The 23,458-nt window shown below is 41.6% G+C and overlaps 1 protein-coding gene across 1 annotated transcript in view; it reads left to right on the forward strand.

Annotated features, from left to right (window-relative positions):
- GRM8 (glutamate metabotropic receptor 8) overlaps positions 1 to 23,458 on the forward strand; it is a 744,367-nt gene that overhangs the window by 719,276 nt on the left and 1,633 nt on the right. Inside the window, exon 9 of the mRNA XM_075274172.1 lies at positions 10,525 to 10,771. Within this exon, the coding sequence (XP_075130273.1) occupies positions 10,525 to 10,771 (247 nt within the window). The remainder of the gene's footprint in view (positions 1 to 10,524; positions 10,772 to 23,458) is intronic.

The following is a 23,458-nucleotide window of genomic DNA, read 5'->3' on the forward strand; positions in this document are numbered from 1 at the left end:
GTAGTCCTTTTGGGGGTCCCCGTGTAGACTCCCCGTATGGATTACTAAACGCAGATGTGAACCAAGGGTTAGATAGGTCAGGCTCACCTAAATGTAATACCTTTTTCTCCATGAAAATTGGTAACTCAATTGGTGAGATATTCCTTTATTTCAAAGTGTGCTAATAACCAGTCTGGAGCACTAAGGATGGCTCCATAGCTCCAGACTACCACTCCCATGCTGTTCTAAAGCCTCGTTCACATCTGTGTCAGTAATCCGTTCAGGGAGTCCGCAAGGGAATCCCCCGAATGGACTACTAAACACATTTGCAAGCAGTGTGCAGTGATCCCCATAGACTATAATGGGGTCCGTGTGCTTGCCGCGAGATCTCCGCACGAGTCATGCAAACAGGAAAGTAGATTGTGAAGTACTTTTCTGTCTGCATGTTCCCTGCGGAGATCTCGCGGCAAGCACACGGACCCCATTACAGTCTATGGGGATCCATGTGCTTTCACTGCACACCGCTTGCAAATGCGTTTGGTAGTCCGTTTCGGGGGGTGCCCATGCGGACACCCCGAATGGATTAACAAACGCAGATGTGAACCAAAGGTTATATGTCCTCCCTCCCCATTCCTTCTTTGAGTAACAGGGCCAGAAAGTTATGGTGAAATGTCACCTGGCCTTGTCACCGTGGCCAGTTTGGAGAAACGGAGTCGCCCTTAGTGCACCACATTGCACATCTGCATACTGTGAAATAAATGAATATCTCTGCAAAAACAAGCACACATTTTCATGGGAAAAACTCATTACAATCAGGTGAACATGACCTATCTAACTGTGTTGCTGGTTAAATATGCTTCCCCCTGATGATAGACTCCCTTTAATCAGAATGATATTTGTTCTTCTTTGACCTTTCTAGAGTTTACAAATGAATTCTCTTTCCTCCTTTCTCACAAGTATAGATCTTATGTGAGAAAGAGCTACAGTAAGTGAACCAATGAAATAGCTTTTTATAGTAAAAGGTCAGACAGGTAGAAATCTCTGGTGTTTAAGTAACCTTATTCTATAATATTATTTTACGCCGATTAAATAAAATCCACACATACATTCCCTTCTTCATATTGTATTAATGTTGTTTAATTATATCTATTATTATGATATATAGTTTTATATGCTAAAGGAAAAAAGCTCTTTTATTGAATATTTCAAATTATTTATATATATAAATCTATAGTCTATAGAAGCAAACATATACAATTTTACTAAGAGTACTCAATATATGAACAAATTACCCTTATGAGAAATCGCAGCTAAAGGGAATACTGAATCGCCAAAAAAGTCTGTTTTTTTTTAATATTCATAATAATATTTAAACATGTATCTGATATTGTCTTTTCTTTAAGTTTCCCATGTCATTATCTAGGACTATGAATTTATCCTGAACTTATGTATGGTATTACATTATCCATTGAACATTATAATATATTGACATTTCCTGTTCTAGAGATCAGTAGCATACAATAAAGTGTGTAGAATTAATGTAATTTATTGTATAAGTAATTTATTATATAATCCTGAGAACATATGTCAGTTATAGGTGCTCCTTATTCTTAATGTAAAATTCAGGTAAATTAAGTATAAACACAGCAACAATATTCGATATTAAATCTTTATTAAACATTAGAGATGAGCGAACACTAAAATGTTCGAGGTTCGAAATTCGATTCGAACAGCCGCTCACTGTTCGAGTGTTCGAATGGGTTTCGAACCCCATTATAGTCTATGGGGAACATAAACTCATTAAGGGGGAAACCCAAATTCGTGTCTGGAGGGTCACCAAGTCCACTATGACACCACAGGAAATGATACCAACACCCTGGAATGACACTGGGACAGCAGGGGAAGCATGTCTGGGGGCATAAAAGTCACTTTATTTCATGGAAATCCCTGTCAGTTTGCGATTTTCGCAAGCTAACTTTTCCCCATAGAAATGCATTGGCCAGTGCTGATTGGCCAGAGTACGGAACTCGACCAATCAGCGCTGGCTCTGCTGGAGGAGGCGGAGTCTAAGATCGCTCCACACCAGTCTCCATTCAGGTCCGACCTTAGACTCCGCCTCCTCCAGCAGAGCCAGCGCTGATTGGCCGAATTCCGTACTCTGGCCAATCAGCGCTGGCCAATGCATTCTATTAGCCCGATGAAGTAGAGCTGAATGTGTGTGCTAAGCACACACATTCAGCACTGCTTCATCATGCCAATACAATGCATTAGCCAGTGCTGATTGGCCAGAGTACGGAATTCGGCCAATCAGCGCTGGCTCTGCTGGAGGAGGCGGAGTCTAAGGTCGGACCTGAATGGAGACTGGTGTGGAGCGATCTTAGACTCCGCCTCCTCCAGCAGAGCCAGCGCTGATTGGCCGAATTCCGTACTCTGGCCAATCAGCACTGGCTAATGCATTGTATTGGCGTGATGAAGCAGTGCTGAATGTGTGTGCTTAGCACACACATTCAGCTCTACTTCATCGGGCTAATAGAATGCATTGGCTAGCGCTGATTGGCCGAATTCCGTACTCTGGCCAATCAGCACTGGCTAATGCATTGTATTGGCGTGATGAAGCAGTGCTGAATGTGTGTGCTTAGCACACACATTCAGCTCTACTTCATCGGGCTAATAGAATGCATTGGCCAATCAGCGCTGGCCAATGCATTCTATTAGCGTGAACTGAGTTTGCACAGGGGTTCTAGTGCACCCTCGCCTCTGCTACATCAGATTGCTACATCTGATGTAGCAGTGCCGAGTGTGCATCAGATGTGTAGTTGAGCAAAACTGACTCAGCACTGCTAAGTCTCTGCATTCGCATAGGAATGCATTGGCCAGCCTTCGGCCAATCAGCGCTGGCTCTGCCGGAGGAGGCGGAGTCTAAGGTCGGACCTGAATGGAGACTGGTGTGGAGCGATCTTAGACTCCGCCTCCTCCAGCAGAGCCAGCGCTGATTGGTCGAGTTCCGTACTCTGGCCAATCAGCGCTGGCCAATGCATTCTATTAGCCCGATGAAGTAGAGCTGAATGTGTGTGCTTAGCACACACATTCAGCTCTACTTCATCAGGCTAATAGAATACATTGGCCAATCAGCGCTGGCCAATGCATTCTATTAGCTTGATGAAGCAGAGTGTGCACAAGGGTTCAAGCGCACCCTCGGCTCTGATGTAGCAGAGCTGAGGGTGCACAAGGGTTCAAGTGCACCCTCGGCTCTCCTACATCAGAGCCGAGGGTGCGCTTGAACCCTTGTGCAGCCTCGGCTCTGCTACATCAGAGCCGAGGGTGCGCTTGAACCCTTGTGCACACTCTGCTTCATCAAGCTAATAGAATGCATTGGCCAGCACTGATTGGCCAGAGTACGGAATTCGGCCAATCAGCGCTGGCCAATGCATCCCTATGGGAAAAAGTTTATCTCACAAAAATCACAATTACACACCCGATAGAGCCCCAAAAAGTTATTTTTAATAACATTCCCCCCTAAATAAAGGTTATCCCTAGCTATCCCTGCCTGTACAGCTATCCCTGTCTCATAGTCACAAAGTTCACATTCTCATATGACCCGGATTTGAAATCCACTATTCGTCTAAAATGGAGGTCACCTGATTTCGGCAGCCAATGACTTTTTCCAATTTTTTTCAATGCCCCCGGTGTCGTAGTTCCTGTCCCACCTCCCCTGCGCTGTTATTGGTGCAAAAAAGGCGCCAGGGAAGGTGGGAGGGGAATCGAATTTTGGCGCACTTTACCACGCGGTGTTCGATTCGATTCGAACATGGTGAACACCCTGATATCCGATCGAACATGTGTTCGATAGAACACTGTTCGCTCATCTCTATTAAACATCAAAATACAGCAAAAATAATGAAGTTTCAACCCCTTTTGACAGTAGGGTCTTTTATAACATGTATACTTTTTCAATTAAGAAAATTAAGAAAATGAACAAAAGGGAAATCAAAATAAGTACCAATTTTTGGTGTGACAACTAGAGATGAGCGAACACTGTTCGGAACAGCCGTTCCGAACAGCACGCTCACATAGAAATGAATGGAAGCAGCCAGCACGCGGGGGGTTAAGCGACCAGCCGCCGGCAAAGCGTATGTGCCAGGTGCTTCCATTCATTTCTATGGGAGCGTGCTGTTCGGATCGGCTGATCCGAACAGTGTTCGCTCATCTCTAGTGACAACCCTTTAGAGGAGGTGATGATATGACTCCCACAGAGCTCTGATCTCAATATTATTGAATCTGTTTGGGATTCTATGAAGAGACAGAAGGATTTGAACCAGTCTACATTCACAGAAGATCTGTGTTTAGCTCTCCAAGATGTTTGGAATAACTTCTCTGCCGAGCTCCTTCAAAAACTGTGAAAGTATCTAGAAGACTTTCTTCTACTTTGAAGGCAAAGCAAGGTTTATTAACTGACAAAAATGATCTGTTAATACTTCTATTTTTTTATCAAATTCTCACTAAGTAATATATATATATAGATTTTTTTTTTTTTTTTTGAAGGCAGCTCAGTAGAAGCAGTCGGAGACAGGGAGAAAATCTTGCAGCAAACTGGTTTATTTAAGAAAGCAACAAAATAAATAAACATTTACGTCAGGCACAGGATAAGCAGAATAAAATACAGGCTTAACTTCAGGCAAAAAGGCAAAACAAAACCTGCTCGTCTGAGCACTAACCAACCAGAAAATACGAACTGTACATGTGATTTACTATCAGCCACACGAATCAACCAAAACAGTAGTACAGTATCATCTTACCAGATTCTCAGGGGTTCAAAACAGAACCAGACACTTTTTCTCTTCCCAGGATCTGCCCTGAAGTGCAGGCTCTGCAGCCTTTTATGTCCCAGTAACAAGCCTATGACCCACACATGGGCTGCAGCTTATTCAAGATCCTGGACCACACATATGTCAGGAATCTGGGGGAGATATACCATGGCTCCAGCACTCTGCCTGTCACACACTATATATAAGCAGTATATATAAATATGCATGAATCAGTATTATAGGGGTAGCACCATTATTATCATTATTATTATTACACTATGACTAGCTGACTTTTTTGGGAGAAACGTGGCATCATAGAAAATATGCTGTATGGCTGTATGCTGTATGGCTTTTTCTTCAGTTAGTTGTACAATATTATATAAGGTCGGGGCCCTGCATAGCATAAATACCACAGTGTTTTACAGTCTCCGCAAAGTGGATGGTATTCTGGCTAATCCCATCCACACTTTGCAGAAAATATGCAGTGGAAATTCTGCAATTTGAAAAGTGCTCTCATTTAGCCATGTTTGTGTAATGTGTGGTCTTGCCTAAAAATGCTTGTCCATAGAGAGATCCCTTTATTCAGAGCTTTACTGTTATAAAATGCCTGTGCAAAGCTGTAACTGGAAACCGTAATAGCTAACAGGGGATAAGTGGCAGCTACATCAATCTTGTCATTCACCTGAGCTTCTATTTTTAATTAAAATGGTATACCTATACCTTTAACTAAATTGTATTATAATGATGCGTGCTTTTAATGTAATTTATGTTTTACATTAATATAGCAAATTTAATCCAATACATGGGTTTCCAATAAGCAAAATAAAATTCACTTGCAAACAATATAATTCACTATGTAATCAGCTTTTCAAAAATAATGTGTTTTTGATAAGTAATAGGCTTGATGGTATCCTATCCTATTAATATTATAAATGTGAAAGTCTGTGAGTTTGTGGGTTTGTGGGTTTGTGTGTTTGGATGTTTGCATGTTCGGATGTTTGTTCCTCAATCACGGAAAAACCTCTCCACCGATTTGGCTGAAATTTTCCACAAACATAGTTAATACACCCGATTAAACAATAGGCTACTTTTCGTCACAATAGCGCACATATGTTTGTGCCAGGACCCCCACAAAACCCAAACTCACACCACCATCTCTGCAATCTCACACACTTTGGACCATAGCAAGCCACAAAATTCATATTGCCCTTTAAAGCCTCGCCCCTAACCCCACACAATCACATACACATATACTTTACCACTTTGCCCCTCACCTTAACGATACTCCAGGAGGCTCTCTTTAACGCTCTGGAGCAGCCATGTTTGCCGACCCCCACCGCTCTGACAATCCGTCACGCCGCCCACCCATGTCAATACCCCTAGGCGGTCTAATAAATGCAAAAAAAAAAGTTTAAAAAAGTTAAAAAAAATATAAAAAAAATAATAAAAAGGATTAAAAATTCAAATCACCCCCCTTTCCCTAGAACACATATAAAAGTAGTTAAAAACTGTGAAACACATACATGTTAGGTATCCCCACGTCCGAAATCGCCCGCTCTACAAAGCTCTACAAATATTTTTCCTGTTCGGTAAACGCTGTAGCGGGAAAAATGGTCAAAAGTGCCAAACCGCCATTTTTTCACTGTTTTGATTCTGATAAAAATTTGAATAAAAAGTGATCAAAGCAATAACATTTCCCGAAAATGGTAGAACTACAAAGTACACCCGCTCCCGCAAAAAAAAGACACCCTATACATCCCCGTACACGCACGTATAAAAAAGTTACGGCTGTCAGAATATGGCGACTTTTCAAAAAATAATTTTTTAACACAGTTTTGGATTTTTTTTATTAAGGGGTCAAAATGTAAATAAAACCATATAAATTTGGTATCCCCGGAATCATAACGAAACACAGAATACAGGGGACATGTCATTTTAGTTGCACAGTGAACGCCGTAAAACCAAAGCCCGTAAGAAAGTCGCAGAAATGCATTTTTTCTTCAAATCCACCCCATTCTGAATTTTTTCCCTGCTTCCCAGAATATTATATAGAATAAATAATGGTGGCATCATGAAGAAAAATTTGTCCCAGGAAAAATTAAGACCTCATATGGCTCTGGGAGCGGAGAAATAAAAAAGTTATGGGGTTTAGAAGGAGGGGAGTCAAAAAACCAGAATCAAAAATGCCATCGGCGGGAAAGGGTTAACTTCCAATCCCTCTGTCCCAAAGTCACTATGTAAAGTTTCTCAGAACACTGTATCGCAGCTCAAATACAAATTAACTTCAACACAAAAGTCTCACGTATTCTCTGAATTACAGCAAAAACAAGATACAAAGTTACACTTCATATCCCATACCTTATACACACTACGAAAACCTTACCCACGCCTGTATATACCCACTTCTACAATCACCGCAGACGAAGTCGCGGGTACCAGCTAGTATAAGAATAAAGGAGCTTGAAGTTGTTTTCTAATTTTCTTCATAAATGAGTCTGGAAATTATTTTGTTCAAATCAAACTTGTTAAAAAAAACCCTCACTGCTGCAGGCAACACTTAGCAATAGCAGTTCTCTGCAAGCTTCAAGGCAGAACATCTCATTAGATCACGTGTTAACACTTTCATTTCCAAAGTGACCATGCAATTGAAAATGAGCATTGCTTTCTATAAAATGGTATTCAACCCATTAATAACCAAGCTTGTTTAGGACTTAATAGCAAGTAATTTTTCAGCTGTTTCATTACTGCATTGTAAGACCTATAATCAAGGGCGTAGCTGGGGGAAGAGATGGGGCATTTGCCCTTGGCACAATTAGGAGGGGGTAGGCACCAAGCCTTATCAGCCTGAAACACAGAACAGCAATAAGATTTGTCTTACACAGACATTGAGGCTCTCTGTGTTAGACATGTGCTGCAGCAATCTGCTGTGTTATTCACAGGGGCGTATTCACAGATGGAGATGGCCAGGCCCCAGACCACTATGATAGCAGTTGGGCAAAGCCCAAGACCTGGCATTACATCAGGTTTGTACATGCTGCTTGGCCCCTTTCCAATAGAAGCCTGCCCAGGGGAGGTGATATAGACGAGACTCCACGGACTGTTATACCCTAAACAAACCGCCCTGCCCCACCCCACCTCCAACCCCCCCCATATAGCAGTCACCAACGAAGAGGAAGATGAGACTCCATGGACTGTTATAACCCAAACCCCCCCCCCCATACCCACCACCCACCCAACCCAACTCCCCCCCCCACACACACACACACACTTTACTAGCTTTGGCAATGCCAAATACCTATTTGGACGTGCCAATAAAGCATTTTTTGATTTGATTTGATTTGATTTGAGAATTAACAAATACTTATACTCACCTCTCCAGGATTTCTGAAGGTCACCACCATCCTCTTCGTGGCTCTTCCAACCTGTGACTGAGGTCACACACCCCAGGGAGTCACTGCTGGGGCCTGTGATTGGACCTCAGCGGGCATCTGGGGTTCTCCGGTATAATGATGTCAGCGCACCCCATATGACCGCTGAGGCCCAATCACAGGCCCCAGCAGTGATCTCTGGGGTGCATGACCACAGTCACAAGGAAGAAGAGGACCAAATAAGATGTTGACAGAGCAAGGATGCCCAGGAGAGGTAAGGTGAGTATAAGTGTTTGTTATGTTTACTTACCTTCCCTGGGCCTCTAGTTATTCTACTGTTGGGTCTGTGGAGTTTTAAAGTTTTACAACAAATTAACGTAATGATTTAATTCAGTTAATAAATACGTTTTTTATCATCATTATTATTATTATTATTTATATAGCACCATTAATTCCATGGTGCTTTACATTTGGGGGTTACATACAATACACAGAATGTACAGGTAGATATAATGCTAACAATGACCGACTGGCACAGTGGGGTAGAGGGCCCTGCCCGCGAGGGCTTACAATCTATGAGGGAAAGGGGGTAGAGACAGAAGGAGAGGGGGAGACTGTACAGATGGTGGTGCGGTGATAGTGTTATTGGAGGTTGTAGGCCTTCCTGAATAGATGAGTCTTCAGGGCCTTCTTGAAGCCTGTGATTGTGGGGGTCAGTCTAATGTGTCTTGGTAAGGAGTTCCAGAGTATGGGGGATGCACGAGAGAAATCTTGGAGACGGTTGTGTGAGGAGCGGATGAGAGGGTAATACCCTTCATCAGACATATGCATATATGTTGCATTGGAGAGAAAGATGAGTAAAGGAATAGTCAGGTTGGTTTTGTAGACCATTAGTTCAGACACCTTGGTATCAGATCATAGATGTAGATACATCAGTATGAGATCTTAGGTGGTTGGCAGATGAGCTTTCAAATGCGTATATGTATAACCCTGTGGTTCTATTTCCTTTCTTCTATCAGTATTGAAAAGGCAGTGTGTAAGTGCTGGAGCTGTACCTGATGTCTGCAGTACATGTACATGCCCACCACATCCATGATACAAGCCCATAACAAATAAGTGAACATCATAAACAAGTTTAATTCCTTAAGGACGCAGGGTAGTTTTTAGGTTAATGCTCGTGAGTTTTCTCTTATCCCCCTTCCTTTAGATGTCTTCTCCTCACCGCTGTTCCGTGGTTTATGTTAAAGGGATCATATCATTCAGAAGGAATTTATTCTCCCTAACATGTCGGAATAGCCTTAAGAAAGGCTATTCGTCTTCTACCTTTAGACTTCTTCTCTGCGCCGGCGTTCCGTAGAAATACCGGTTTTCGCCGGTATGCAAATGAGTTCTTTCACAGCACTGGGGCAGGCCCCAGTGCTCAAACAGCACTGGAGGCATCCTCAATGCTGCCAGAGAACTGTCCACCGCCGCCTCCATCTTCTTCAGAAACATCCTCTTCTTGTGTCTTCTTCCGGCATTGGCGGTGAAGATGAGAAGATGGAGGCGGCGCTGGAGAGTTCTCTGGCAGCATTGAGGACACCCCCAGTGCTGCCAGAGAACTCATTTGCATACTGGCGAAAACCGGTATTTCTACGGAACAGCGGCGTGGAGAAGGCATCTAAAGGTAGGAGACGAATAGCCTTTCTTAAGGCTATTCCAACCTGTTAGGGAGAAAAAAAAAATACTTACCTTGCCTCAGCCCTTCTGGACTCCCTTGGGGTCATGTTCCAGCCCCCTGGAAGACATCATGGGTCATCTAGGGAATGCTGAAGCCTATGGTTATGTGAGGCACAACATCAGCATGCCCTACTTGACCAATAAGACCCAATCAGAAATCTCAGTAGCCCTCAGTGAGCCAGGAGTAGCTGAAAAATCACTGAAGAGGACTTCAAGAGAGCCCAAAAGACAGGTAAGGTAAGTGTAAGGGTTTATTATGTTTGTATACTTCCCCTGGGCCTCTGATTATTATACTATGTGGTCTGTAGAGATCCCACAGTTTAATACTGATTCACTGGAGGTGAATCCTCAAAGTTTTACCTTAGCGTAAAGCCTGGAAAATTTGGGTCAAATCTGGATTGGTGAGAATCGGAATGTTCATCTTTCAAAGCGAGCCTGCTGCAGATGGGTGACTGGGGCACACAAAACATGATGTTACATACTAACATGATTGTGGTATATATTTGATACATATGTTAGGACTATTGAATTGTTCATTAATTCAAATAAGCTGTTAGTCAATACTAAGTGCATTTATTGTTTTACAGTGAATGCAGAGAGAGATTTTTCGACTACTCATTTTTTCTTGTTTGTTTATTTTTCTATCACTCCAGATGTATATCCAGACCACTACACTCACGGTGTCTATGAGTTTAAGTGCATCCGTATCTCTGGGAATGCTCTACATGCCCAAGGTTTACATTATCATTTTCCACCCAGAGCAAAATGTTCAAAAGCGAAAGAGGAGTTTCAAGGCTGTTGTGACAGCTGCCACCATGCAGAGCAAGCTTATCCAAAAAGGGAATGACAGGCCCAATGGTGAAGTCAAAACGGAACTCTGTGAAAGTCTTGAAACAAACAGTAAGTAATGTATCTATGTAAATGTTTTACCACTTGCGCAGTCAATGCAGACATCTGTTAAAAGCCTTGTTCACATTATGTGGAGAAGACCATGATGGAAATACATTTATTTTTAGCATAGTTTTTCACAGAAAGTTCACAAAGTTTTCCTCTGCGGACTTTCTGCCTCTTTTATACCTATGTGAAAAACACCATCATTTGGGGCTCCGACCTAAAAATTTTTTGCAATATGTATATATTTTTGTTACCTGATTTAGTCCAGGGCCCCATGTGGTGTCAACACTGCGGTAAAAAACAGCAGTATTTTACAGTCCTTGGAAAGTGAATGATGGGTGAAATCCTATGCACACATTGCAGAAAAATACTGCTTCACGTTTTTGGAAATCGCCGCATGTCAATTATACCCACAGAAATGTTGGATTCTCTGTAGGTACAAGTGAAGCAGAAAGTCTGCAGAGGAAAACTCTGTGTACAAGTGCAATGCGCTTCTGCTGAGGTTTATCCTGCAGTGCTTTTTGTCTACAAGGAACCTTAGCTTTAGTCTTCTGTAGTGTTCCAAAGGATCCTGCCAAGGTGTCATGAAGCAAAATGGCAGCATGGTTGCATGTATTCAGCAGAATTTTCTACTGTCAATAGCATCATACCTTTCAATATTTATGTTTCAAATCACAGGACTATTTCAGCCCAACCATTGCTAAGCTCATGTAAATGTCCTCTGTTATGCCACTTTGCATAAGTACGCGGGGAGTTATAGAGATTACTTAAAAACAACAATAGATCACATTTTAGCTAGTGGTATTGGATCGAATACCTCGCTGGCATAGGAATGCTTGTAATCGTCCGAACACCAAGGGGTTACACGCATTGAATATTCGAAGTGTTTAACCCTTTGGTGTTCGACCGATTACACGCATGCCTATGCCGGTGAGGTATTCGATCCCATACTACTCGCTCATCACTATAGATCACTATAAATACTCGGTAAATATTAGTAAGGGATTTAGATTACAGCAGAATATAACAGGATCTCTTTAAAAAACAAAGATCAATAGTATTGAACATGGAATGTATGACATATTTTACAGCTTTTTTTTTTTTAATAAAGCATATTCTTTACTATCTATTACTGTCTATATATGTTTTTAAACAGTAATCTGCCTAAATAAAGAAAATCCACCTACATTTTGCTCAGCTATTGGTTTACACACTGCTTTTGGGAAATGTTATGCTTTTCGTTCTGTAGATTACTTAGGATCAATGCGATAAGTAGGTTGTTCTTCTGATGTACACAGCAACACAAAATAAAAATGGTAACAAAGCTGCTACTAAAATACATACCGTAGCAAACAAACAAATTTCAAATGTGTTTTTTCTTGCAGTTTAGAATGCCAGAAAATAACATTGACTAAAGGAAGTCTTAAGAAGGTTTACATTTTCCTAAGGCTGCACTCAACAATTGGATGTGTCTGAGAGAAAATTAATAGACAGTTGGCTCACCTCGCAAGCCTTCTGTACTGATCCAAAATGATTATTCACTTAATAAATCGTAAATTGCTCACCCTCTCTGATCTCATATGATTTAAACTTGGCAGACAGTAAAAAACTGTGTATTTGAATTCTAAACTCTTCAAGTTGAACATTACTGAGGTTAGATATTCTTACACTATTTGGATATGGAGTTATGCAGATAAAGTAGTGCTTACAGCTTGTGGCCTTGTCTGATAGTGTTTAATCACTATGTAGAAAATTTATAGGCTATGATTTAAGCGCAATAGCAAGGTGCATATAAGTGGTGCAAAAATACATAGCTTTTTAATCTAGCTGCATTCTTACGCTTCTCTAAAGGGGTTGGCCACTTTAAGACCGAGATCGAGAGACCAATGTAAACGTTGTACAATTTTCCTGTACACTTTCTGTATCATTTCCTCTCCAGTTTTCTAGATGCTGTTATTCATTCTGCTTAAAAATCAGTCCATGGTCATGTGAAATACAGTCCATGGTCATGTGATGAACACAGGTGTACAGCTCGTTACAGTTCCAACACAATAATCGGACTTCTGACTGGTAATCAGCTGTGCACTTGTGTTTGCATCACGTGACTATGGACTGTAAATCACATGACCATGGACCATAAATCACATGACCATGGTCTGATTTTTATGCACTAGAAGTAACAGAATGAGTGACAGCAGGCAGTGATCTAAAAGACTGTGAGAAATTGTTACAGAAATTATATTTCAAAGTTATACAACCTTTTATTATACAAACAATAACATTAATCTCTCAGTTTTGGTGTGAAAATCACCATCCTCTTTAATCATATTTGGAAATAGTAGAAAGATCTTGAGAGGAGTACAGTTCCAGGTCTGCGTACAGATGCAGAACTATTCTACTTTACCAGTGGCACAATATTATAAATTAGACTATAACTTTAGGTTTAATTTACGTTTATACTTTAGATGTTTTTTTCCAGTAGTCAGCATTATTCTGGCTTTATCATTAAGTATTTTATAAGTTTAGATGAATCATCTGCAGAATTCACTTTGTAAATCAATTGTATCTGATATAAGGAAGTTCAAACAAGTGAAACATTGTACCTGAAAGATAATAACATGTCTTCCTTCTGAAACTTTATACCAAAGAGGGAATACAGTGACATTCTATTAATGAAAAGCAAATGTTGATATTATATTGCAGCTTTTACAGAATTTTCTAGGGTTAAACAGGCAGACAAGGCAGCTGACCAGCCCACAAGCTTAGAAAAGCAATTTCAGTCTCAAGTATGAACAGCATGACTCAAAAGGCATGCCCAAAATCCCAGGGTTTTACAGGAGTAGACCCTTCTCTGCTCATGGTGACTATTTTGGCAACAACATACCTGAATGAGCATATTAAGGAAATTATACATTATTCAATACCTGAAATTATAATTTAATAGTATAGAAAAAAGTGCTGGTGTACTATTTAGCAAAATTCAATACATTTGTATTGTATATGTATCAATGCATGTAAAGTATATTTGTTTGTTTTTGTATGTTTATGTACCTTCCCTTACTGAACTATAGAAACATTGTCTAGAGAGGGTCATTCTTAAAAAAAAAGCCCCTAAAGCTGTACTGGCACTATGCATTTTTTAAGCAAGATCAAATGTTACACAAGACCTTTCACGTCCTCATCGATGTGTGGCGTTATATACCATAGACTTGCATTGTCATGGACGTGCATTCTTCACAGCCCAGCAATGACGCTAGGCTGTAAGGTTTGCCCTTCTGACAGGGGGTAGATATGGGTGCCCAAAATTAGCAATTGGGACATACCAAATTCAGCGCTTTCTAATGGTATATAATGCCGTACTTCAATGAGGATGTGAAAGCTCCTTTTAGGGCTAGTTCACACGGGCACAGAGGGGGGCGCATTATGGCATGGAATCCACGTCATAATCCGCCCCCTCACAATGGTGGTCTATAGAGACCATTAGCGTTCTTTTTTTCCGCTAGCGGCATGTTGCTGCTAGCAGAAAAAAGAAGCGAGCTGCCCTTTCTTCAGGTGGATTCCACGGCTGCATCAACCGTGGTGTCCGCCTTGCAGCAGCAACCTCCGGGGTAGGCCCATTCATTTCAGCCTACTCCGGAGGGGAAGCCGCGACTGTCTGCGTCACTCTCGGTGCCAAAATCTGCCCTATTATTTATCAAATGTTGTTTAAACACTTCACATATAGCTTATACTAATACTGTACATTGTATATTATGTACTAATGCTTCAGACCAAGTGAAGTATTTATGTACAGTGAGATCAGTACTGCCCTGGAGATGGACTTCTTAATAGACAACAAAATTCTCTTCCCAACTCCTGTAGCAGGGGGTCCTTAAACTTTAAAACTACAATTTATAATAACTCTTGGACTTTAAAAAATGTATTTTAATTGCTGCTTTAATGAAGAGTCTTGCTGAAATGTGTGCCATATTTTACCACTTATAGAGCGCATCTGCTGACCTCTAATGAGATTAGATTTTTGTATTCTCTGATATCAAGGTTAGCTTCTGGCAATTTTCGCCAAATGTTTACATTGCATGCATGTCTCCAAGTTAGCACTACAGATAATGGATTTCTACAGTGCCATGAACTATTTTTATTTTGCACATGGCAATGTTCAAATAACAAAATGTGAATAAATAAGTTTATATATATATATATATATATATATATATATATATATATATAGTTCGCATCAGTCATTTGTAGTTCAGGCTTGCTTCTTTCATCCAAGTGAATTGTGTCACGTGATATTTAAGCTCTAATAATGTATAATTTATGAAACAGATGTTCCCTGCACAAGTTACGCTATCTTAAGCTTCTGTGCACAGTATCACTTAGTAGGTTGGATAAAGATCTAATTAAATAAATAAATAAATATATATATATATATATATATATATATATATATATTAACAGAATTAGCTCAGGGATCGTCGTCTCCTCAGATAGACGAGCGCTTTTTGGCACAAAATTAAAGTCCAATCCAGCCAAGTATAGTGCAACTGGCCGAAACCAGTTTTATTAGCAATTTTCCAGGAAAACCAAAAACAGAAACTATACAAAATTAAATCCTAGCCGTCCGGCTTCTACCTACAACACAGGTTACGTAACTAAGAGAGCTGGGCCTTCTGCACAGCTCCCTGAACACAAAATACAGCAGTATTAGGGTGCATTCACACTGAGTAAACGCTAGCTTATTCTGAACGTAAAACACGTTCAGAATAAGCGGCGTCTAAAGCAGCTCCATTCATTTCTATGGGAGCGGGGATACGAGCGCTCCCCATAGAAATGAATGGGCTGCTCATGCCGGAGCGTGTACGCTCCGGCATGAGCAGAGCTTGCCGTATACGCCGGCACTCCCCATTCACTTCAATGGGACTGCACGGAGTGAAAGAAGCAGCCCATTCATTTCTATGGGGAGCGCTCGTATCCCCGCTCCCATAGAAATGAATGGAGCTGCTTTAGACGCCGCTTATTCTGAATGTGTTTTACGTTCAGAATAAGCTAGCGTTTACTCAGTGTGAATGCACCCTTACCCACAAGTAGTTTCCCAGGAGTAGACAGAGCCATATATCTGTGGGCTGACTGCCCTTTTACACACATACTTCTGGATTGCAAGGATTTAACCCCACATATCCCAAAACCTGGAGTGGCTGAATGGAGTAGAGACACCAATACTCCCTGCTCCAGCAGCCAGACCTTTACCAGGGTTTTGGTAAGACCCACCAGCAAGGAGAACAGCTTTGCTCAGATGCACCTAGATTGTGTATGACACAATCCTTCTCCTTCTCCCACTTTTCTCCTGGTCCTGTCAATATATATATATATATATATATATATATATAGAGAGAGAGAGAGAGTCAAGGGTATACTGCTCTTGTGGCATATTTTAGATTTACAGCAAATGTCATGGAAATGTTCACCTAGTTGTAATTTCTGCGATTTTTACAGCACAAATAATCAATTGTGTGTATATTATAATTTAATATGAGATTGCTTGTATTCCCAGATGAAGTTGTTATCTTATGCTATTAATAGTTCTTGCATTTATAGTGTTACCGTCATTGACCATCTGTAAATATACATGCACAAAATATATTGAACTTCTACTTTGTATACATAAGGAATTAAAAACCAATAACCTATGACCCCATCAACAATTCTTTCTATAATACTTTGTTTTATTTTTAGGCAATTTATTTTATGAATGACTTATTCAAAGAAAGAAGACAAAAAGTTCTGTTTTAATCCTTTTTCTTTCTTGGATAGATTGATGTGATTCATATTAAAAATAAACCATGGAAGACATGGAAAAAATTAATAACATCTAGTGACTGTATAACTTCTACGGCCTCTTAAAGAAAAATTTACAGAACAGTATTGTGGCCCATCCATCTTCTGTAGCCAATATTTTTACCTTTTTCTACAAATTCTCATACTAGTAATTTAGCCATTTTTCTCTTAAATATGTATCACACAGAATATATTTTGTTTACCATTTTTAAGCTAAGCCCTCGTGTAGAAGTCTGCAGCAAAAAAAGTGATGCGGGAAAAACCGCAGCAGCAATGCATTATGGTTTTTCCTGCAACACTTTTCACAGAAAATCTTACAGAGGTTTCCATTGCAGACTTTCTGCTTCCATTACACCTATAGAGAAAACACTGATGTTTCCGTATGTATAACTGACATGCTGCCATTTCCGAAACCGGGATGGTGAGCCACAAATATTGAGTGAGAGTTCTGTGTACTCCTTTTCAACATGTAATATACCGTGCAGTCTTTTTGTACTGTCAACCATGTCTTCTACTATGTCTTCACTGACATAAATACTATTCCTTAGTGGTCATGTGGCATGAGAAATTCCTCATAGCCCAAAACTTTTTCTTCTTTCTACCTCTTTTTGATGAGTTGAATGAGAAATGTGAGTGGTTTTTTGATGCAGAGGAAGTAGAGGTGGAAGTGTTGAGCAGTTCTGCTACTAGTGGTAGTGGTGATAGGGGCACTAGGAAAAAATCTGTTAAGAAGGGCATATACAAATCCCATTGCCACACTGAGTTGCAAAAAAGTGAGGAATGTAATATGATGATTCTATTACAAATAAGACTTTTCAACCAGTTCAGGGAGACAGGAGGCCACAGCAAGAGGGTTGGTAGCTGCAATTATTCCACTCAATGCAGAGTCCCAAGGCAAACCCAGGTGGTGGTGGTGGTGGCACTGGTAGACACATTTCTGGGTTTGGTGGCAGCAGCTACATGCGGTCATCTCCTGTATGGGAACTGTTTTGTCCCAAATGACAAATTGATGCCCTGAAAACATAATTATTCATGGGCATAAAGCCACACATGTAGGAACTAGGTATTTTCGTACTCTCATGAAATGGCATCACCAGCATATTTTTCATATAAGTCGAATTATCAGTGGCACCATGGGAGAAAGACCATTCTATTCTTTTTCCCCATGTTCATCTTATTAGCAGGCCACATTAATGCCACACCTAGCATATGGTAAGCATTGTCACATTATCATAATTATCCTCCTCATCATCATCTGATTTTCCGCCTTCTCCTCCACGCAATCTACATTCAGTCATCTAGCTGGTCTGCAAGTTTAACTCCCACCTCATCAAGTTACTGACGGTGCAGTCACTGCTGTGCCACCTAGAGGAAACCACTGCATTTTGCCAGCTGATGGCAGCTTGATGACCATGTGGGTTTTACTTATGAAAAGTTTTGCCAGTTATCACTCATTCACTGACACTACACAACTTGCTTGGAAGATGAAGTGCACAATGAGTGGCAGGGTTGCTCATGCTGGAGCACCAGTTTGAGCATAAATATACCATTACTGCATGAAACAAACCACAACTTAATGATTACTTTTAGAAGATAGTCCAGCTTTTCAGCTTGCATAAGACCAAGCATGCTCATAGCATGCCCCAAATATGTCTGGAAATTTTGTTAATTGTCACTCCACCAACACAATGTTGATGGGGCATTTTTCCCATACAGGGATAACCAGCAGGCTCCTCCTGGTACTTTTCTGCTTCCCAAGTGTTGTTCTCAGGTACATAGAATCTTTTCCATTTCAGAAGATATTCTAACTTTTTTCATCTGACAGGCCAGGCACATCTCCTTTATCATCATCTTCCATTACTGTATTGCTGCTGATACTGGCTGTTACATCTAAATAGCTACCAACACTGTCGTCACTCACAGACAAGTCCTGCAACCTGTTCTATCATATTATGCCCTAATGCACTGCCACACAGGTGGTCACAGCTGCTTAGTGCCTACCATCAGTGTCATCTCTCACAGACAAGTCCTGCTACCTGGTCCATCATACTATGCCCTAATTCATTGCCACACATGTAGTCACAGCTGCTTAGTGCCTACTACCACTGCCACCACTCAGTCACACATGTCCTGCAGCCTAGTACATCATATTATGCTCTGATGCACTGACACAACTGTTGCTCCAACTACCAGCACTGCCACCAGTCAGTCAGACATGTCTTGTGACCAATTCCATCATATTAGACCCTGCCTCACTGCCATACATGTTGTTACAGCTGCCACCACTGCCACAACTCAGGAAGACATGGCCTGGTCCACCATTACTTTCCACTATACCACACTGTTGGTGTCAGAGTGTTGGAATAAAAAAAAAAAAAAACTATTTTGATTTGACATGTGATTCTACACTTTTAACAACCTTTATCCATAAAGAGGTTTCACAAGATATACAGATTTGTCCACTTGACTGGATATTTCCAGATATGTGCGAGGTCAGACTAGTCCGCCAGAGGATCAGCAGAGAATCCTTCAATGTGTCCGACACATAATAATGAATCTCAAAGTTTAAGCAGAAGGCAAACAAATTTGAAGTTAACTGTGCAGCAATGACTTAACATCAGATGTTATTCCTTTTAGGATGACTGACAAATTTTATAGATTATTAGGTCTTATTGCTGACATGTTCTATATGTCCTACATGAATGTTCACAAGTCCTCTTTAGATGGAGGGTAAACCCTCAGAATAATCAGGTCTGTTTCACCCAATGTACTCTAGCCTGACAAGTAATATGTGTATAAAAATTCAGGCAACTTTTTTAACATGATTTCATAATAGGTTAATACAAAGGGACATGGTGACTATCCTATTTGTCTCTAAGTGTGGGCACCTAGTAAGGGTACGAGGAGGAAAAGATGTGTATTGTAGTCTTTCAAGGTTTTGTTAGCATGCTGAGATACTGTGATGACATGGTTTCATCAGATTGTGGGGATAACGTCTATCCTTAGGGAGAGACCACCTTCTCAGGTGTGTGTAGACTTATAGCCATAGTTGCTCCACTGCAAAGGAACATAGTTTCATCAGGAATTTAAGTCCTTAACCAAACTGGAGATTAGTTAAGTGTGGATAGATCTATAAGATGTTTAGCTACCAGGACTGGCAAAAGTGTGCTTACATTCTTTGTGGGGCATTGATTTTTATGGATCAGGGACCTCAAGAAAAAAGCCCCTATAAAATCAACAAGTCATAAAAGACCACATGAGAATGAATTGTCTGTAGAAAACAACCTGTTTGAACTGATCCATTCAGATGTATAAGGAAGCATATGTCAGTCATTTTCCTATGAAACCTTACACATGATCCTCTTTTGGATCTTTTTTGTAAGATTTTTGTTCAATAGTCTGCACATTTTTGCAGTCTGTCTTAACATTTCCTCTCATGTCTGAGAATTTTTATCTGAATGAATTCTTCAGAACTAATCATAATTAGAGATGAGCGAACACTAAAATGTTCGAGGTTCGAAATTCGATTCGAACAGCCGCTCACTGTTCGAGTGTTCGAACGGGTTTCGAACCCCATTATAGTCTATGGGGAACATATACTCGTTAAGGGGGAAACCCAAATCCGTGTCTGGAGGGTCACCAAGTCCACTATGACACCCCAGGAAATGATACCAACACCCTGGAATGACACTGGGACAGCAGGGGAAGCATGTCTGGGGGCATAAAAGTCACTTTATTTCATTGAAATCCCTGTCAGCTTGCGATTTTTGCAAGCTAACTTTTCCCCATAGGAATGCATTGGACAGCGCTGATTGGCCAGAGTACGGAATTCGACCAATCAGCGCTGGCTCTGCTGGAGGAGGCAGAGTCTAAGATCGCTCCACACCAGTCTCCATTCAGGTCCGACCTTAGACTCCGCCTCCTCCGGCAGAGCCAGCGCTGATTGGTCGAAGGCTGGCCAATGCATTCCTATGGGTATGCAGAGACTTAGCAGTGCTGAGCCAGTTCTGCTCAACTACACCGTGTGCCGGTCAGCCCATCTGATATAGCAGAGCCGAGTGTGCACACTCGGCTCTGCTACATCAGATGTAGCAGAGCCGAGGGTGCACTAGAACCCTTATGCACACTTGGCTCTGCTACATCAGATGTAGCAGAGCCGAGGGTGCACTGGAACCCCTGTGCAAACTCAGCTCACGCTAATAGAATGCATTGGCCAGCGCTGATTGGCCAATGCATTCTATTAGCCCTATGAAGTAGAGCTGAATGTGTGTGCTTAGCTCAACTACTCCACCGGCGTAGTGGAGCTAAGCACACACATTCAGCTCTACTTCATCGGGCTAATAGAATGCATTGGCCAGCCCTGATTGGCCAGAGTACGGAATTCGACCAATCAGCGCTGGCTCTGCTGGAGGAGGCGGAGTCTAAGATCGCTCCACACCAGTCTCCATTCAGGTCCGACCTTAGACTCCGCCTCCTCCGGCAGAGCCAGCGCTGATTGGCCGAAGGCTGGCCAATGCATTCCTATGGGAATGCAGAGACTTAGCAGTGCTGAGCCAGTTCTGCTCAACTACACCGTGTGCCGGTCAGCCCATCAGATGTAGCAGAGCCGAGGGTGCACTAGAACCCTTATGCACACTCGGCTCTGCTACATCAGATGTAGCAGAGCCGAGGGTGCACTAGAACCCTTATGCACACTCGGCTTTGCTACATCAGATGTAGCAGAGCCGAGGGTGCACTAGAACCCTTATGCACACTCGGCTCTGCTACATCAGATGTAGCAGAGCCGAGGGTGCACTAGAACCCTTATGCACACTCGGCTCTGCTACATCTGATGTAGCAGAGCCGAGGGTGCACTAGAACCCTTATGCACACTCGGCTCTGCTACATCTGATGTAGCAGAGCCGAGTGTGCATAAGGGTTCTAGTGCACCCTCGGCTCTGCTACATTTTATGGGCTGACCGGCACACGGTGTAGTTGAGCAGAACTGGCTCAGCACTGCTAAGTCTCTGCATTCCCATAGGAATGCATTGGCCAGCCTTCGGCCAATCAGCACTGGCTCTGCCGGAGGAGGCGGAGTCTAAGGTCGTACCTGAATGGAGACTGGTGTGGAGCGATCTTAGACTCTGCCTCCTCCAGCAGAGCCAGCACTGATTGGTCGAATTCCGTACTCTGGCCAATGCATTCTATTAGCCCGATGAAGTAGAGCTGAATGTGTGTGCTTAGCTCAACTACGCCGGTGGAGTAGTTGAGCTAAGCACACACATTCAGCTCTACTTCATTGGGCTAATAGAATGCATTGGCCAATCAGCGCTGGCCAATGCATTCTATTAGCGTGATCTGAGTTTGCACAGGGGTTCCAGTGCACCCTCGGCTCTGCTACATCTGATGTAGCAGAGCCGAGTGTGTATAAGGGTTCCAGTGCACCCTCGGCTCTGCTACATCTGATGGGCTGACCGGAACATGGTGTAGTTGAGCAGAACTGGCTCAGCACTGCTAAGTCTCTGCATACCCATAGGAATGCATTGGACAGCCTTCGGCCAATCAGCGCTGGCTCTGCCGGAGGAGGCGGAGTCTAAGGTCGGACCTGAATGGAGACTGGTGTGGAGCGATCTTAGACTCCGCCTCCTCCAGCAGAGCCAGCGCTGATTGGTCGAATTCTGTACTCTGGCCAATCAGCGCTGTCCAATGCATTCCTATGGGGAAAAGTTTATGTCACAAAAATCACAATTACACACCCGATAGAGCCCCAAAAAGTTATTTTTAATAACATTCCTACCTAAATAAAGGTTATCCCTAGCTATCCCTTCCTGTACAGCTATCCCTGTCTCATAGTCACAAAGTTCACATTCTCACATTTGAAATCCACTATTCGTCTAAAATGGAGGTCACCTGATTTCGGCAGTCAATGACTTTTTCCGATTTTTTTCGATGCCTCCCGTGTCGTAGTTCCTGTCCCACCTCCCCTGCGCTGTTATTGGTGCAAAAAAAGCGCCAGGGAAGGTGGGAGGGGAATCAAATTTTTTTGGAGTTTGCCATGTGATGTTCGATTTGAATCAAACACATCGAACAGCCTGATATCCGATCGAACATGTGTTTGATAGAACACTGTTCGCTCATCTCTAATCATAATACTTTAAGTGAGGATTAGCTCGAGCTGTGAGCATAAGAGTCAAGACCTTGTACCTTCTTCTCCTAATCCAGCTGTATGTATCACAAGAAGTTTGTCTGTAATAACCTCAATTCTTTCTCTATAATTGTAGCAATCAGCAGTCTTGGCAGTACCAAACCCTTGTACCACAGAAACATTTTTTTATTCAATAATGAAATAAATTAGAGAAAAAATACAGTGTTAAGGAAAATTAAAATATAATCAATAGGCAGATCAATAACTTTGCACTACATTTGAGGTCCTTCTAGTTAAAGAGGTTTACAAATAGCAACATTTTAGTAAAGAGAGAAGCCTGCAATTAACTTCTGGTGACGGATAGATTTGTCAGAAAACAGAATGCATTCAACAGCAAAGGAAATTAGTAGTGAAACTGATTTTATTTATTGATTTCTTTCTTAATTATTTATTACAATACCTAATTTCTCTGTGAACTCTATAATGACTTGATAAAAAAAGATAATACAAATGGACAGTTATTTATTAGTCATAAATGTGTCCTGAACATTTAGTCGGAACTCTCACTGACTTATTGAAAAGGCTATTCTTTAGAATTCTTCTCTGTGCCGCAGTTTGGTATATATTTCCGGTTTCTTCATTATGGTAGATTTTTAACTATTTTGGAATAGTCACTGATGAGAAATGATGTCAGCACAGACAGGAGGTGTGTAATACGGTGCTCGATGTAATTT

The sequence above is a fragment of the Leptodactylus fuscus genome, chromosome 5, assembly GCF_031893055.1.
Source record: "Leptodactylus fuscus isolate aLepFus1 chromosome 5, aLepFus1.hap2, whole genome shotgun sequence".
Taxonomy (NCBI): domain Eukaryota; kingdom Metazoa; phylum Chordata; class Amphibia; order Anura; family Leptodactylidae; genus Leptodactylus; species Leptodactylus fuscus.